This window comes from Lagenorhynchus albirostris, chromosome 9 (assembly GCF_949774975.1).
Source record: "Lagenorhynchus albirostris chromosome 9, mLagAlb1.1, whole genome shotgun sequence".
Lineage (NCBI taxonomy): Eukaryota > Metazoa > Chordata > Mammalia > Artiodactyla > Delphinidae > Lagenorhynchus > Lagenorhynchus albirostris.
Window position 1 is genome coordinate 6,869,502 of NC_083103.1, and position 16,665 is coordinate 6,886,166.

Here is a 16,665-nt window from a genome sequence, read left to right on the forward strand (position 1 = left end):
ATCCGCCGAGACCCCACCCCCTTCCGTCTATTGAAAGCCCCAGTCGTCCTGAGAAAGCCCCGGAGCACTGGCTTGGCCTTTTCTAACTTTATTGCTCGCGAGGAACAGGAAGAAGGGGGAGGGCGGGGATGTGGCAGTTCAAGAGCCGTCCCTCTCCCTCGGTGCTGGCCGGCCGGGTCCTGCCCTCGGGGAGGGGCTCTGGGGGCCGTGCCTGGGACCCCCCAGCCCACCTCGAACACACGCACACACACTCACACGGACTAATAAATACGCCCGGGCGGCGCGGCCGCCCAGCCGCCCCTGTCCGTCGGGGCCTGAAGGGCCGCGCGTCCCCTCCTGGTAAAGGGTGACGACGGCCCCTACTGGCCACGCGCGGCATCGGGGAGGGTCCGGTCCTCCGGAGCGCAGGCCCGAAGCAGTGACCGGGCGCGACGGGGAGAAAAGCTGCGGTCTGGACGGACCGGGAGGGGCGAAAACGTCCGGGCCCTCGCGGCCTCAGCTCAGCAGACAGCGTTCGCGCCGGCTCAGCTGCCGGCTCAGCTTGCGGCGCCGCTGCTCCAGGCCGCGCTCCAGGCGCTCGTCCTCCTCCAGGGCTCTGGGAGGGAACGGGTTCAAGTCAGCCCCAGCGTCGGGCCCCACAGGCAGCCCACCCCCGGGGTCCAGACCAAGCGCGCCTCCAAGAGCCCCCCTGGAGCCTCCCAGCTCCCAGCGCATCCCGGCCCCACTCACGTCCGCTCCTTCTGGTCCAGGTTCCGGACCAGCTCGTCGCGCTGGTTCACCAGCGACACCAGCTCCTCCAGCAGGAGCTGCTCCCGGTGCTGCTGCGCGGCCGTTTTCAACCAGTCTGAGGGCAGAGGAGGCTGAGGGTCAGGAGGCGCCAGCCCCTGCCCGGTCCTGGTCCCCGGCCCCCGGGCCCCATCTCCCACCTTCAATGGCCAACATGGCCCGTAGCTCCCGGCTCAGCAGCTCGAACCTCCGCTCCAAGTCCTGCTCTTCGATGCTGGGGGCCGGGGGGGGGGTGCCAGGTCAGGGAGAGAGGAATGGCAGGGAGCGCCCAGGGTTCGGACCGCTCCCTGGCACCCCCGCCCCCCACCTCACCGCCAGTTCCCATAGATGGCTGGACGGAGGTCAGAGCTATACCCTAGTCCCAGCTTGGAATCATCTCTTCTGTTTTTGGTTTTTGGGCAGCAGGCGGGATCTTAGTTCCCTCAACAGGGATCAGACCCCGGCCCGGCCCGCTGCAGTGGAAGCACGGAGTCCTAACCACTGGACCGCTAGGGAAGTCCCTCTTGTTTCACCTGTTCCCCAGCTGCTGGGAGTTTATATTGTCTCCTCCCCTCATCCCACCCCCTTTTCAACAAATAAGAAACAACCCAGAAGGATTATTCAGATGGATATTATTCATAAGCAGCAAGTATTGGACTAAAATTATTCTGAAAAATGACCCAAGATGTAAAAGGGAGGCAAAACCACTTCCACCACGCGGGGCTACAAAGGCCATGAAGCCCAGAACTGCTCCTGAGCCCACCCAGGAAAGCAGCTCAGCTGTCTCTCAGGCTCAGTGTTCCTTCCTGTAAAGGAACAGGGTCCAGCTGGGGCACTCAGCACTGACCTGCCACATTTTTCTTTGGGCCTCGATTTTCTTATTCATAAAAACAGTACCAATTTAAGAAGTATACACTTTATACAGGAAATTATGGAAAAAATTAAGATGGTTGAGCAATTTCTTCAAAAAAAAATTCAGAGAAAGAAGAGAGCAGTGAACAGTTCTAATTAGAGTAGTTAAGATTCCATCTGCTCTGCCGGCCCTGGGTGGGCAGGGGTGGGGCCTGGACAGGGAAGCACCAACACTCACAGCAGCTGCAGCTGGTCCTGCCTCCGGATGAGAGCGTTCTTCTTGTTGACCAGTGTGAACCACTCCTGGATCAGTACCTCCTCCTGCAGCCTGTTGGCACCTGAATCGGGCCAGGGCAGTCACCAGGCCTGCCACTGACCCCTGTGTCAGCAGCAGGGAGGCTGGGGGTGGGGGATGGTGTCTGCTCCCTTGTGGCATCTCAGAAACCTGAGCTGTGCGCCTCCAGCAAGCTGCTTCCCGGCCGGGGGGCCTCAGGGTGCCCGGCTGTAAATGGGGAGATGACCCCAGCCTTGTCTCCTCCCACTCCTCCCAGGGTCAGAAAGAGCTGCAGGGTGGGGTAGCCGTGGTGGCACGTGCTGGGGTGTGGACTCCAGATGCCCGCCCCACCTGATTCCATGAGGCTCCTCAGCTGCGTCTCCACCTCGGCCGCCCGCCCATCTATCTGCCTCTGTTCCTGCTCCAGGGCCTGTAGCTCTGCGCACACATACTGACTTGTGTCCTGGAACCGTTGCTGGGGTGGAAAGCGGGGGCAAGGGACAGGGTGGGCTGAGCCCAAGCCCTGCCTAGGAAGCCCACCCGTCACTCCTCCCACCTCAGCCCTCCTTACCAGCCCAGCCTCCTCCGCTGGGCTTGGGGGTAGCTCCTCCGATGGGGGACTCCCACCTGTGGACAGATACCAGGCTAAGGCACCCCCAACTGACATCTGTCCCCAGAAGGTCCCCAGCTCAGGATCTGTGAGCAGCCTGAGTTCAGCTGAGTCGCCACCCCTTCAAAACTACTCACCAGGGGCCTGCTGTGGGGCAGGGCTGGGGTCAGGGCTCACGACTTCCTGTGGAGGAGGAGGCCAGTAAGGGCTTGGAGGCTCCCCAACAGCCCGCCCTGGGGCCAGCCGGAGCCCCACTCACACAGGGGAGGGGGGGACCTCAGTTCCAGGCCCTGCAGCTTCGAGGTCCTGCATGCACAGAACTCTACCTCCATCCCTTCTGGGGAAGCACCTCCTAGAGCAAAGGCCTTCACCACCCCTGGCCCTGTGGTCCTGGGCCAGTCCTCTCCCACTGGCCGAGCCTCGCAGTCCTCGTTTCTGGGGCCTCACAGGGCTTTTGTGAGTCGGGGGTGAAAGGCTGTGAGGGGCCCAGCTGGGGCCTCTCCTTCCCCCTTCTGCCCCCTCCCCCATGAATCTCCCTCAGGTCACCTCAGACTCTGTCACCTAGTGGCAGCATCCCCATCATGGCCAGGGCCCCGCACAGTGACACTGAGCTGAGCTGACGTGGCAACCAGTACCTCCGTCTCCTGGCCAAACGGGGCACCCTCCCACCTTCTCAGTCCCCACACCTAGAGAATGCTGTGCTCGCCGAATAACACTTGGAGCAGAACAGGCAGCTGCACCTACCAATTTCAGCCGGGAAGGGCAGCGCTGGCCCCTCATGTGCCCCGCCCCTGGCAACTTGCTGGCACTGTCAGCCCTGGGGGCCCCCAAGTTTCAGCTCAGCTAATAGCCAGGCCCCCTTGATGGCTCTGCTCTGGCCACCTTTCCAGGTCACGAGGTGGGGAGAAAGTGTTGAGTCCACCCCACCCTGCAACTCTGAGAGGCAGCCCTGGACGTCCCCTGCTCAGGGGCCCTCCTCTCTGGCCTGGGTAGGTGGCGGCCTCTTCACCAGCCTCCCCTCACGCCCTGCCTGCTGACTTTACCCTCAAGCCACAACTGAAGGGTCTCCCTAAACCTTCGCCCCCGATGGTGTCACTCTCTTCACACCCCCTCTCAGCCCCCAGCCTCGTTGCCACGGCCTGGTGGCAGATCCAGCCTCAACTCCTACTGCCCCGGGCCCCACCCAGATGCCACCCTCCGGCCCCAGTGGTGGACTTTCGCTTCCCCAAATTGTTTCCTCAGCCTGGAGCGGGCTCTGTCTTGGGCAGCTGGACGCCAAGTCGACCTTCCTGACCCAGCTCGGCCCCACCTCCTCCAGGGGCCCCTTCACGGGGCTTTCTTCCTCCCTCCCTAACTTTCAGGCCTCCTGAAGCCTCCCCGACTCCCACCCTAGCCCCCAGGGCCTCCCTCGTCACAGCTGTGGGTTACGCCTGTCTCCCTAAGCAGCAGCGGCCCCTGCAGACAGGTTGGGGTCCAGAGAATGCACTCAGGGCGCACCGGTTAACTGTAACGGCTGATGTGCATTAAGCATCTATTTGTGTGTTGGGTGCTGTACGTGCATCGACTCATTTAGTTTTCCCAAGAACACTGTGAGGCGGGGAAGGTTACCATCCCCACTTTACAGATGAGGAAACAGAGGGTCAGAAATGACACTCAAACAGGGCCGGCCCAGGCCTAGGGCTGTCTAATCCAAAAGTTTGTTCCCAAGCTTGGCCACCAATTTGCTGTTTGCCTCTGGCCCAGTCACACGCACTGGGCCTGTGTCCTTGTACGTAAAGGACACAGGGCTCCAGAAAGACATCTGGGGAAAAACAGTCCCCCCCCTTTTTAAAAGAAAATTTTTTAACAGAGTACACTCAGGTTGGGGTACCCCTCTTTTTTGTTGTTTGCTTGTTTGTCTGTTTGTTTGTTTCGGCTGCACCGTGCGGCATGTGGGATCTTCGTTCCCCGATCAGGGATCGAACCCGGGCCCCCTGCCGTGGAAGTGCGGATTCTTAACTACTGGACTGCCAGGGAAGTCCCTCACAGTTCCCCTCTTTTGACAACACCCTGCAGGAGTACCTCAATGCCACTTTGCAAAAAGCTTTCATGTCTTTACTTCTCATCCGCAGGAAAAGAGCACAGAGAGATTAAGTGGCTCGTGCAAGGTCACACAGCCAGTTCATAGTGCTGGGCCCAGTAGAGGGCGCCATTTTAGAGTTCAGTGTCGGAACCGGGGTTCACACCAGTATCAACTCCCTTTATCTTTTCATATCCCTGAGCCTCAACATTCCCACCTGCAAAAGGGGGTAACTGTTCCTTCCTAGAAGGAGCAGTTGCTGAGGGGTTGAGGGGGCAGACCAGGCATGAAGCAAGTGCTCAACCAATAGGGCAGGCGGATGCAGGAGTGGAGAAGCCCCAACCTCAGCAGCAACTAAGCTTACTCATGGCAGCCTTGATGGGAATTCCAACGCTTCCTCATGTCTAACCCAAATTCCCCTTTCTACACCCTCATGTGTGGCCCCTCCTCCAGGAAGCCTTGCTGGGCCACAGCAGAGGCACCCTGCCCTCCTCATGGCATTGCTTCAGCCCTGCCCCAGCTTCAAGGTGACTGACTTCATCCCATCCAGGTCTCTGGGAGCTCGCAAGGCCAGGGGCAGGCCCTACGTCCTCCTACTGTACGCATGGGGGATGGGAGTGGCCAATGAGGAAGCATCCCCTCCAGCCCCATGGGTCATATATCTCCTGTGGGACAAGGGTTGGAGGGGGGCCTGGCTTGGAAGGACCAGACGCTGGGACTTGGGCCCAGAAAGATGGAGCCTCCTGTTTTAACATATAAAGAGCCACTGAGACACATTAAGGCAGCTTTGGCCAGAGGCCAACACAGGCCAGGAAAGCACAGCTCCTATGGGAGCCTCTCATGCCCTTCCTGTTTCTCATTCATAGGCTCAATGCTGCACCTCTGACCCTGCACTCAGGGGTCCTGCTCTCCAGGCCAGCCTCATCACCGCCTGCGGACCTTAAGGGAGGTGGCTGGCAGTTCCCTAAATGAGACCTGAGCTTTCCTGCTGCCACATTTTTACTTGTGAGGTCCCACCTCTTGAGAACCAGCCCTCCGATTCTTCACCTGGGAAAAGCTGCCCATCTTATCAGCCTGGCTCAAGTGGCTGCTTCTTCCAAAAAGCCTCTCCCAATTTATTCCCTCTTTTCCTTAGAACTTAGGGGTCATGCCTGGACAGCTGAAGGCTTGAAGCAGCCTGACAGAGCTGCCCCTGCTGTCCAGGACGGTGCTGCTGGAAAGCCCATGGCCGGGACTTCAGTGGCTGTGAGTCCTTGAGCAAATCCCTGCCCTCTCTGGAACCATCTCCTCTTTAGTGTATTGACCATGAGACACCCTGGGAGGCTGACCTGAGACCTGCAAGGGATGGGGGAACATGGGCACCCAGCAGAGTCTCCCATCTCCAACTTTACATTATCAGAGAAGAGAGGAAACTGGTTTCCAGTGTCTGGAGTGAAGGATCCGAGTCAGAGTATCTTGGGGTTGGAAGGCCCTGGAGAGCTCCCTTGAGTATAGAAACCCTGTTCCCAGCTTACAGGAAAGTGGTGGCTGCCGGTAGACCCCGCGCCACCAGCAGGGAAAGAAACGCTCCAACCCACTTAACAGTCCATAAAGAGCGCTGACTACACGGAACCTTCTAGGAACTTCCTGCTACAGCCTGATTCCACTAACTGGTTGCCGTGCGTTAAAAATCACTAGCCTGCATCTTGGCCAAGGCTGGCAGCAAAAGCCAGCGGCACGACTTCCCTGGTGGCGCAGTGGTTAAGAATCCGCCTGCCAGGGTAGGGCACACAGGTTCGAGCCCAGGTCCAGGAAGATCCCACGTGCCACGTAGCAACTAAGCCCGTGCACCACAACTACTGAGCCTGCGCTCTAGAGCGCGCGAGCCATAACTACTGAAGTCCGTGCTCCGCAGCAAGAGAAGCCACCGCAATGAGAAGCCCGCGCACTGCTCCCACGCGCAGCAACAAAGACCCAACTCAGCCAAAAATAAATAAATAGACAAATTCATTTAAAAAAAAAAATTGGCGCCGGGTCGCCGGCCTGGGCACTCAGCCCCCGCTGAGGAGTTGGCAGAGCTATCTCGTCCTCGAGCGGGACTTCCGCAGCACCGGTGCCTCAAATCAGACGCCTACCCGCATCTTGCAGAGGCCGGCCGCCCTGAAGCCACCGCCCCCCGCCCCGCGCCAGCCCTGCCCTTGGGGTCCCTCAAGACCCGCCCCTGCTCTGCCCTGCTCCCCCGACCCCCGCGCCGCTGGAGGGCACTCACCGCCGCCGCTCCGGCAGCTCCCGCGGCTCCCGAGTCCGGGTCGTCCCCCGAGAAGGAGCTGCTGTTCCGCAGCCGCGAGCGCCTCTTCTTCAGCAGGTCAGCGTCGCGCACGTGGGAGAAGGAGCCGTGCGCGCGGGGCGGGGGCACGGGCCCGGCCTCCGCGTTGACCGACGGCCGCCGCAGCCTCACGCCGCCCGCGGCGCCCGGCGCCTCCATCCCGTTCACCAGCCCCTCTGTCGGGGGCACGGATGCCCGGGCTCCAGGGCCGTCTGCCGGGGCCTCCACGGAGCGCGGCTCCTGGGCGGCCTCGGCCCCGCGGTCCTTGGAGGCCGCCTCGGCCCCGCGGTCCTTGGAGGCCGCCTCGGCCCCGCTGTCCTTGGAGGCCGCCTCGGCCCCGCGGTCCTTGGAGGCCGCCTCGGGGGCCGTCCCGTCCGCGCGGGTCGCGGCCTCCTGGGGCTCCTGGGCCCAGTGCTCGCGCAGCCGCTGCGCCAGGCCGCCGGTGTCCAGTTCGTCGGGCGGGCTCGACTGGGAGCTGGCCACGCGGTACGTGCCGGCGCCGCCGCCGCCCTCCAGCTGCACCAGCTGCAGCTCCTGCCCCGTGCAGAAGGCGCGGATCTGGCACAGGTACGTCATGACGATGAGCTTGTCGGGCACCGACAGCAGCACCATGTCCGCCGGCTCCAGAAGCCGCGACACGCCCAGGGCCGCGAAGCCATCAAAGGCCTAGGGACGGTGCGTTCGTTCGGGTCATCGGCGGCGGGTCAGCCAGCGACCCTGCCGCCCCGCCCCGGAACGACGAGGAGGTCCCTGCGACTGGCACGCCTGGGTTTGCCAACGCCTTCACCTTCCTATTGGGGGAAATCTAGCAACATGGCCCGCCCCTGCGTTACCCAGCAACTGCACACCAAACGGGGTGCTTTTGGGAAAAACCATCTGGTGGAAATATGCTTAAAAAAAACAAAGCTAAACTCAGGAAAACGAAAAATATAAAGACCAAAAGGGTAACTAAGTGGCAGAACTTCCAAAAGCCACAGCTGGGGCCATGAAGCCCACAGATTCCTCTCCTACACACAGACGGGACAAGGAACTTAATCTTAGCTTAGGCCTGGCTCTGGATCCTCCTTCCCTCCAGGCACCACTCCCACCCTGTCTCACCTGCTTGTTGTTCTGTTTGATGTTGAGTGGGTCCAGGGAGGCAAAGTCGCTGCAGAGAGAGCGCTGATCAGAGGCTGGATTCACACCACCCTCCCCTCCTGGCAGCCTCCCCCATTCATTTCCACTCCCTCTGGCAGCTCACATCTTGTCCGGGTGGAATCGGTGCAGGATGGCACAGAAGGCCAAGCCGTTGCGCCAGGATGTCGTGAAGTTGGTGATGCGGACGCCACGGTAGCCGGCGGTGACTTCCTGGCACCACTCCAGCAGGGACTGACTGAAGCTGACCGGGGCGGGTGGTGCCTGGGGACACAGGGATGGGCTTAGGGAATGTGGACGTGGGACTTGTGCCCTCTGCCCCTCGGGCACAAAACAGCTCCAGCTCTGGGTTTGCAGGAGTCACCACGGACCACTGGCCAGGGCCTTAGGGTCAGGCAAAAGGGTTTCCAGCTCCAGTGTTATCTACCAAGGTCACCTAAAAGGTCAGTGGCCCCCAGGCGATATCAGAGGCCCCCCAGCAGCCACACCTCAAGGTCAGCCCAGAAACTCAGCTTTCGGGGCATCCCGCTCCATGCAACCCAGGGAAGACAGGGCGGGGGAGCCAGGGCACCCTCGGAGAGGAGGGGGTGAGGGGCTCCTTGAAGCTGAGCTCCTGTCCCACCCCACCCCAGTCGGCCAGGTGGGTCCATGCAGAGCCGCCGTTAGCTCAGCCCAGGTTAGTGGGAAGCAGCAGACTGGGCCCTCGGCGGCCCCCATCCCTACCTGGCTGCCCGGCAGCCTCCTGTCCTCTTCAGGCTCCTCTGGGGAAGAGGCCCCCGAGGGCCTGGGCACCCCAGCCCCTGCCCCACTGGCCACCTGCGCCTCCATCAGGCTGGCCTCTGGGAGGTTTCCCTCAGCTTCTTTTCCCTTCTCGGTTCCTGAGACCCCAGCCTCTGCTTCCTGGGCCTCAAAAATACCAGATTGGTTCTCTGAAGCCCCCGAAACCTCCGTCTCTGCTTCCTCGGCCCCCCAAACCCCAGACATGGCCTCTGAAACTCCCAAAGTCCCAGCCTCCACCTCCTGGCCCCTCAAAACTGTAGTTTCTGCCTCTGCTCCCTGGGACCCTAAAATTCCATGCTTTGTGACTGGGGCCCCTAAAGCCTCATATCTGAGGGTCTCCCAGAGTCCAGTCTCTGCCCTCTGGGCCCCAGAAGTCTGAGCCTTTGCCATTCTAGCCTCTGGCCCTGAGAACTGCGAATCTTCCACCTCTGTCTCCTGGGTCCCCAATGTCTCAGTCTCTGTCCCTGGGGCCCCTGAACCCCCTACCTCTGTCTCCTGGGTCCCCAATGTCTCAGTCTCTGTCCCTGGGGCCCCTGAACCCCCTACCTCTGTCTCCTGGGTCCCCAATGTCTCAGTCTCTGTCCCTGGGGCCCCTGAACCCCCAACCTCTGTCTCCTGGGTCCCCAGTGTCTCAGTCTCCATCCCTGGGACCCGTGAACCCCCAGCTGCCATCTCCTGGGTCTCCAGTATCTCAGCTTCTGCCGTCTCAGTCTCGATCCCTGGGACCTCAGAACCCCATAATTCTGTCTCCTGCATCCCTGTTATCTTAAATTTTATCTCTGAGACCCCTGAACACCCCATCTCTGTCTCCTGGGCCCCCAATATTTCAGATTCTGCTGTATCAGCTTCTATCTTCAGTACCCGTGAACCCCCAGATATCTCCTGGATCCCTAGTATCTCAATCTCTGATATCCTAGTCTTCGTCCCCAGAACTCCTGTACCCACAGCCTCTGTCTCCTGGGTCCCCAGTACCTCACACTCTGCCATCCCGGCCTCTGCCCCTGGGACCCCTAAAACGCTGACTTCTGTTTTCTGGGTCCCTAGTTCCTCAGACTCTGCCATCTCAGCAGCCTCTGACTCCAGGACCCCTGATCTCACTGCCTCTGTCTCCTGGGTCCCCAGTATCTCCACTTCTGCTGTCTCAGTCTCTATCTCGGGGAACCCTGACCCACCCACTTCTGTTCTCTGGGTCCCCAATAACTCTGATTCTGTCACACCAGTTTCTGTTCCCAGGTCCCTCAAATCCCCAGTTTCTACTTCCCGGACCCTCATATCCCTGGACATCGCCCCCTGGTCAGCTGCTGGTGGGGCCCCCTGGTACTGGCTCACCTGGGGCCTGGCGCTTGCTGCTCCAGCAGAGGGGCCCTGCTCCAGGCCTGTCCCCCCAACACCAGGGGCTCCACCCCTCACCTCTGCACCCTCTCTCTCCTGGCCCGCAGCAGCCCTGGCCCCCTTGAGGTCACTGAGATGCCTGGATTGCCCTGCCGGCTCCGCTGGGGGTGAGCTCAGGATGGTGGGAGCCTCTTCCCTGGTCCTGACCCCTGTCCTCCCCTGAGAGCCCCTTGGAGGAGCCTCAGGAGTTCCCTTGAATCTTGCCTCAGATGTCACCCCTGTAGCCTCTGGTCCCTTAGTGTCCACATGTCTCACCTTTGACCTCTGCTCAGCATCCACCTGACCAACTTCTAAACTCTCTTCAGCCTCCCCAGCTCTGACCTCTGACCTCTTACTGTTCACCTCTCTGACTCCTGACCCATGCTCAGTGTCCGCCCCACTAGCCTCTGGCCTGTCCCCAATGCCCCCCTCTTCAACCTTGGGTTTCTGCCCTTCCAAAGAGTTGCTGGAATCTCTGTCCTCAATGCCTGGGCCCAGCCCGGTTCCCTGGGCCTCTGTCCCTTTCTGAGGGCTTGCCCAGGCCTGGGTCTCCACAGCAGAATTCACGCCTGTTGGGGGAGCCCCTGAGGCGTTGGGGGCCTCATCTCCCCCTTGGGGGACTGGGGGCCAGGGGGCATCAGAGCCTTTCCGGAGCCGAGGGGCCGGGCTGGGGGCCGCGTCCTGGCCTGGCTGTCTTGAGGACCTGAGGAGAGAGCAGGAGGGTGCGTTGCAGGGGCTCGTTTGGCCCCCCGCTCTCAGCGCCCCCCACCTCTCAGATTGCTGGGACCCTGGAAAGGCAGGTTGGCAAGGGGTGTGCAACTTCTTAAGAGTAGACAGGGCGGGGTGCTGGGGCTGACCCCAAAGCTCACCTTGTCTCTGGTGGGGTTCCGGGGGCCCTTGGGGCCTTGGGCCCCACCTGGCCCCCTGCTACAGGAGCTGGTTCTGACCCCTGGCCCCGGCAGGCCCTGGCTGGGGGCACAGGGGCACTCACAGGGGCTGGGCTGGTATCCTCGGCACTAGAAGGGCTGGCAGCTGGGGGGAAGGAAGGGGGATGCTGAGGCCTGGGCCCTGTGACTGGAGGTCCAGTCTCCACCGTCCCAACCCCAGCCTGGGCCTCACCTGCCTGCCGGGGCCGAAATCGGCCCTCTTCCTCCTCCTCACAGAGTGTCTTCAGCTCCCGAGAAGTATCTGGGGGTGGGGCGTTGGGGGCAGGTCAGCCCAGGGAAGGGCCCTGCAGGTCTGACCCCCTCCCCACAACTAGAATGCTGGGCCTACCTGGGAAACGCCCCAGCCTCAGGGAACCGCCCCGGCCTACGAGAAGAGACAGGCCCACAGGTGCAGAGGAAAAGAGAGACAGGACCAACAAGGACAGATGGAAAAAAAAGCCTTAACAAGCAAAAGGGAGGGACGAGGTTGGGTAGTGAGGGGTGGCAAGCCTGGACTGCAGCCCCTCTCTGCGCTTTTGGCCCAGCTGTCTCGGGGCAGGTACGTGGGCAGGGGTGAGGAGAGGGCCAGGGGCACAGGGAGGTACTGGAAACCCATTCTGCAGGACAATCAGGGCTGCTGGGCAGGTTGGGACCACCTGGCAATAGTGCGCTCCGACCACTGGGCGTGCACAAGCTGGCCCTGCCCCAAAAGAGCAAGTGGATTTTGGCCCGGGTCATCCTCCACCCTCCCTAGGTCTTGGCGATCTCAGTCCACAGCTGTGAGCCCACCTGGCTGGAGGACACGAACCCTCGCGTCCGGGCCCCCTGGGCCATTAGCGTCCTCCTCATCGCTCTCAGCAAAGTCTTCCAAGTTGCCCACGTCACTAGGCTTCATGCTCATGAGGCTCGCAAGACTCTGCATGTCATCATCCCTGGGGGTCAGAGATCAGGGGTGAGGGCTACGGTCAGAGGTTATAGACTAGGGCCCAGGAGGGCAGCTGGACACTCACGTGGCGCGGCCCTCCCGCAGCAGCACCCCAGAGAGAGTGAGGCTCAGCTCGGCCTGCACCACCTTCACCGACTTGGGCTTCAGCCGCAGCCGCAGTGAGGCTTGGGCAGGCACAGGCCCGGCATGGCGGGCCAGGTCCACCTCGGCTGTGGCCAGCACCTTCCGCTGCCCCTTGGACTCCTGGGGGCAGGAAGAAGGAGCATCAGTGCTGCCCCAGAGTCCCCGAGACCCCAGGCTCCAGCCCGCCCCAGCCACTCACATTCTCAATAACAAACGTCCACTCTTTGGCCTCATACTGGTCCACGTGTGGGTCCTGGGAAAAGGGGGCACCGGTGAGTACAGAGGCTGCTGCGGCGGGGACAGGGCAGGGAGAAGAGCCTGTGCTGGCTCCGGAGGTGATTGTGTGGGGCCTTCACACATGTTGAGCCCTCCTGGCAGGTATGCTCCCGGCTTCTCCTGATCCCAGCTCTCTTCATGTGGTGGCTAAATGCTACCTCCTCCAAGGAGACCTCCTGGGCCACTCACACTGAATAGGCCCCCTGCCATGATTCTTGGTCTCACCCCTCTGTTCTTTTCTATTTGGATGGATAACGCACCAGGGGCCTCCTGTGGCTGCCCAGGGTCGCAATCACCGGCTCATTCCCATCTGTGCAGGAGGGCTAGAGACTTACCCTGTATAGGGTCACAGAGATGTCCACATTCTCAGGTACCATCCACAACACGGTGCCCCGGTATGGGTTCTGGATGCCCGGCTGCCAGCTGTGGGCCTACAATGAGCAGTCTGAGTCCTCCCCCCAATCCTAACTCTCCCCCTCACCCCTTGCCCTTATCTCCAACCTTGACCCCATCTTTCTCTCCCTTCTATGGATTCTGATCTGAACCTGAACCTGACTCCACTCACCCCTCAGCCCTGACCCACTTACCCCCCCCAACTGGCCCCACCCCCAACCTGGACCCCCAGCTGACATCCTCCCTCACCTTGGAGCAGATGCGTCGGTTCCGCCGGGTCCACACTACCACCAGCTTATCCGGTTGCCTGGGAGGCGGAGCGGGGAGAGGGGGCTACTCAGTCAGGCCCACCCGGCCTTTCTATCTCCTCCAGTCTCCCTTCTGCCCACATCCCCCTCCCCCAGGACAGGGCCCAGACAGCCCCTTATCTGGGGCCACAGGGAGTAGGGTGGGGCTGCTGAGGCAGGGTGAGGCCTGGGCCAGAGGGCAAAGGCCTGTGGGTCAGCAGGAAGTATGAAAAAAGTCATACAGAGAGACAGGCACACACAGAGACAAACAGAAACATAAGTACCCTGCAAGAAACACAGACTCAGAGACACAGAGAGACAGCCTCAGAGTAAAAGAAACCCATTCACTCACAAATATTTGTAGAGTGCATACTATTACCCCAGCCCAATTTGGGGGCAGAGCCAAGCAAAGGAGAGGCAAGACCTTTCTGGGGCAGGGAATGGGTCATGTCAGGAGGGTCTGGAGAAGGAAGGCTCCAGGCAGAGAGGATGGCAAGTGCCAGGGTCCCAGGATGGGGGTGTGGGTGTAAGGTCGGGAGGGGAGGGCAGGTTGGGAAGTAGGCAGAGAGGCATAGGGTCAGCTTGTCATTCGATACCCTCCCAGGACCTTCCACGCCCAGCCCTTTGCTTTGCAGGGCCCCCGATTCTCGCAAGGGGCACCAGGGAAGACTTCTAGAAGGTGGCATCTAAGCCGAAACAGCATATGCCAGGGCAGACTCAGAGGAGAGGCAGAGATGTGGGGAGACAGAGACAAAGCGAGAGGAGAGTGTCAGCTGCGCGGGGCCGAGTCCCAGACACGTGGCTGGGCCTGGAAGGAAGAGGGCCCCTTTGCGTTGGAGGGGCCGACTGCTGCCCAGGAGGGTGGGGATGGTTAGAGGATCATCAGGCAGATGGCAACGTAAGAGTCCTCCTTGCCTGTACCCTGTCCCTTGCCAGGACGTTCAGGTTCACCCAGCGCACTGCCCCTCTGGAGGCCGAGCCAGGATAACTGGCTCTCCTGTCAGCCCCTGAGGATGCCGAGACCCAGAGAGGTTAGGGGCCAGGCAAGGGCACACAGCTGAGTCTAGAGCCCTCCAGCCTGGAGCCAAGTGCCTCTCCTGGACCCCAGACTGCAGGCGATGGCTAAGGGCAGCCATGGGGACTTCCCAGAAAGGGGAAGAAGACAGTGAGAGCCTAGGGAGGGCAGGGCCTGGCTAGGCAGCCTGACTCAGGCTGGGCACGCCCTCCTGGGGAGCCGTGACCTGGGCAGAGGCAGCTTCCTAGCCAGGGCTCCAGGCGAAAAAGCTCAGGAGGCCCTGCCCACCGCCTGTGACTCAGACACGTTGACAGTGCCCACACCCTCAGCCACCTCTCCGGACCGTGCCCAGCGTCCCCCTGTCTTCACCCAGGATGCTGTGGCAGAAGGCAGAAGCCATAGGCCAGAGTTCAAGTTCCAGTCCTGTGCTGTGTTACCCCAGCCGGCCCGTCCTTTCTGGGCCTTGCTGAGTGGTGTGAACCACCCTCTGGCTGGCCCAGGCAACGTCAGGGATATGACAGCTGCCCAAAGGACCCCAGGCCTCCTGCTCACTCCCCTCCCTTTGGACCCCCTGGTCCCTTCCTGTGCTTTCACTTGGGAGCCTAAATTTAGCCCCGCCTGGCGGCTGAGGCCCCCACAGCTGTGCCCTAATCCAGCCAGGGGAAGCTGACACTAGCAAGCACGTATATTTAGGGTGTGACGCAGGGGCCCAGGCAGCTGCGGGTGGGGGAATGTGAACGAGATGCCCCAGGTCCTTTGGCAGTCTGGGCTGGGGGGTCCTGCACCCCCTCACCTATTTCCCTGCACCCCACCACCTTGCCTTCCCCAGGCTCTCTCCTCCACGACCCACAACCTCCTAAGTCCTCAGGCCCTTTTAAGCTGCTCCCCGCCTCCCTCCTCATCCCTCCCAGCGCTCAGTTTCCCCTTTTAAGGATATTGTGGAGACGGATCCAGCCTCCCAGCGCCCACTCCGGCTGAAGGGGCGGGTGGTTCCTCTGGTTCAACAAATGGGCAGCGGAGGAAGGGGCAACATCCTTGTTCTGAGCTGGACTAGGGCCATGGTGTTTGCCGTCCCAGCCCCTCCACCCGAAGACCGAAGACCGGCAAAACTTGCTCCCTTTTCTGATGCCACCTTGAACCATCCCTCTGGCCAAAACCAGGAGGCCTCCCTTCCCCCAGCCCTGAGTGCAGTTGAGGCAAGTGTGGGCCCAGACAGATTCTCCGGTCGCAAGTTCTGCCCTCCGCTCCCCAAAGGCTGCCCACACCCTCAGCTCCGGGGATGCCACAGCTGCAGCGGCACTTCTCTGTGCCCGGGTCACCAGGGCCTAAGCTGGGGTAGGCGGCGTCTTTGGTCACTGGACTGGGGGCAGGATTCTCAGGCCCCAAGGCCGGATGGGGTCCCCGCCAGTCTGGGGAGTGCCCCAGGCCTCCCTCCCACTCACCATTTCTTGGTGCACTCCACCACCAGCTCGTGGTAACAGGCCACAAACTGGAACTTGGCGGCCCGCTTGCCCACGCGCTGCAAGCGCTTCCACACCGAGGTCATGGCCCTGCCGCCTCCGCCGCCCGTTCCTCAGACCCGGGGCTCCCGCTGGCCCGCGATCGCTGGCCTGGCCCAGGTCCCCATGGCCTCCGGGCTCCTATCGGCACCGCCCGCCCCGTCCGTGGGGAGGGGTCCGAGGCGCGGGACCCGGAGCCGCTCTTGCCGCCGCCGCCGCTGGGGCCCGCTGGGTGGTCTGGCTGCGTCGGCGGGGTCGTCCGGGGCGCGTCGTGTCGCTGGAGCGCTGAGCGGCGAGCGCGCCGTTTCCTGGAGCTGCACCCCCGTCGGAAGGCGGGCGGGGCTCCGGCGGGGGGCGGGGGCCGGGGTGAGAGCGCGGGGGCGGGGCGGCCCGGCTTCCGGGGCCTCGCGCGGGAGGGAGAGAGAGGGGCGACGGGGGCGCCTGGACCGCAGCGCCCGCTTGTTGCGCGCCGAGGCGGTGTGGAGGCGCGGGCCGGGTGGGGGGCGCGCGGGCCGGGGCAGGGAGCCATCAGCAATTGGTACCGCCCTCGCGAGCCCTGCCCCGGCCGCCTCCCTTCCTGACCGCAGCCCTGGGAGGTACGTACTGGTGGCCCCATTTCACAGGCTGGGGAAAGAGAGACCCAGAAAGGAGAAGAAACGTGAAGGATCACAGTGCGCTGAGCCAGAGCCAACTGGCCTCAACACTGGGGAGAGGCAGACTCCTGCTGCCACCCACGAATTAACCAGAGCAGGAAGGAGCAGGGTCAGCGGCCAACCCGGGTAGCCTTACCTGTGGGCAGCACCCACTTGCCAGTTTCAGAACCTGACTCTCCAGCTGTCAAGTGGGAAGGTGGTGCCAACATCCCACAAGCAGATGACTTCCAACAAGCGTGTGACCTTGGGCAAAGTACTAACGCTCTGAGCCTCAGTTTTCACCTCAGTGAAATAGGGATAATTATAGTTCCATCTTTTACAACATCATTGAGAATGAAAGCTTGGAAAGCATTAGTGTAGAACCTGGCTGATTTTGCCGGTTTTATTGAAATCCGTT

At 61.8% G+C, this 16,665-nt stretch overlaps 1 protein-coding gene across 22 annotated transcripts; it reads right to left on the minus strand.

The window, feature by feature from the left end:
- Positions 1 to 72: 72 nt before the first annotated feature.
- EHBP1L1 (EH domain binding protein 1 like 1) lies at positions 73 to 15,940 on the minus strand. 22 transcript variants are annotated; one of them, XM_060158638.1, is made up of 21 exons: positions 15,559 to 15,929; positions 13,064 to 13,121; positions 12,757 to 12,852; positions 12,345 to 12,398; positions 12,087 to 12,265; positions 11,866 to 12,008; positions 11,426 to 11,461; positions 11,270 to 11,338; positions 11,020 to 11,182; positions 10,109 to 10,853; positions 8,723 to 8,899; positions 8,106 to 8,263; positions 7,964 to 8,012; positions 7,191 to 7,531; positions 6,809 to 7,136; positions 2,639 to 2,684; positions 2,463 to 2,518; positions 2,243 to 2,366; positions 1,856 to 1,955; positions 730 to 844; positions 73 to 595 (listed from the first exon to the last, which is right to left on the minus strand). In XM_060158638.1, the coding sequence occupies exons 1-21, from the start codon at positions 15,660 to 15,662 to the stop codon at positions 89 to 91; spliced, it is 3,648 nt and encodes a 1,215-aa protein (XP_060014621.1). In that variant the 5' UTR covers positions 15,663 to 15,929; the 3' UTR covers positions 73 to 88. The 22 variants fall into 22 exon arrangements, 17 of the variants coding, with proteins under 17 accessions (XP_060014621.1, XP_060014620.1, XP_060014624.1 ...); XM_060158637.1 differs by having other exon boundaries at positions 8,723 to 8,905; XM_060158641.1 differs by having other exon boundaries at positions 10,589 to 10,853; positions 15,559 to 15,928.
- Between the last annotated feature and the right edge of the window lie 725 nt (positions 15,941 to 16,665).

What these genes read in the sequence shown, in the direction of transcription:
- EHBP1L1 (XM_060158633.1), bottom strand. Translation starts at nt 15,662, where the DNA reads ATGACCTCGGTGTGGAAGCGCTTGCAGCGCGTGGGCAAGCGGGCCGCC. An exon ending in TCAAACAGAACAACAAGCAG is followed by an intron (nt 7,532 to 7,963) that starts GTGAGACAGGGT and finishes CACCGTCCCTAG; the next exon opens with GCCTTTGATGGCTTCGCGGC. An exon ending in CAGGACCAGCTGCAGCTGCT is followed by an intron (nt 845 to 1,855) that starts GTGAGTGTTGGT and finishes CTCTGCCCTCAG; the next exon opens with ACTGGTTGAAAACGGCCGCG.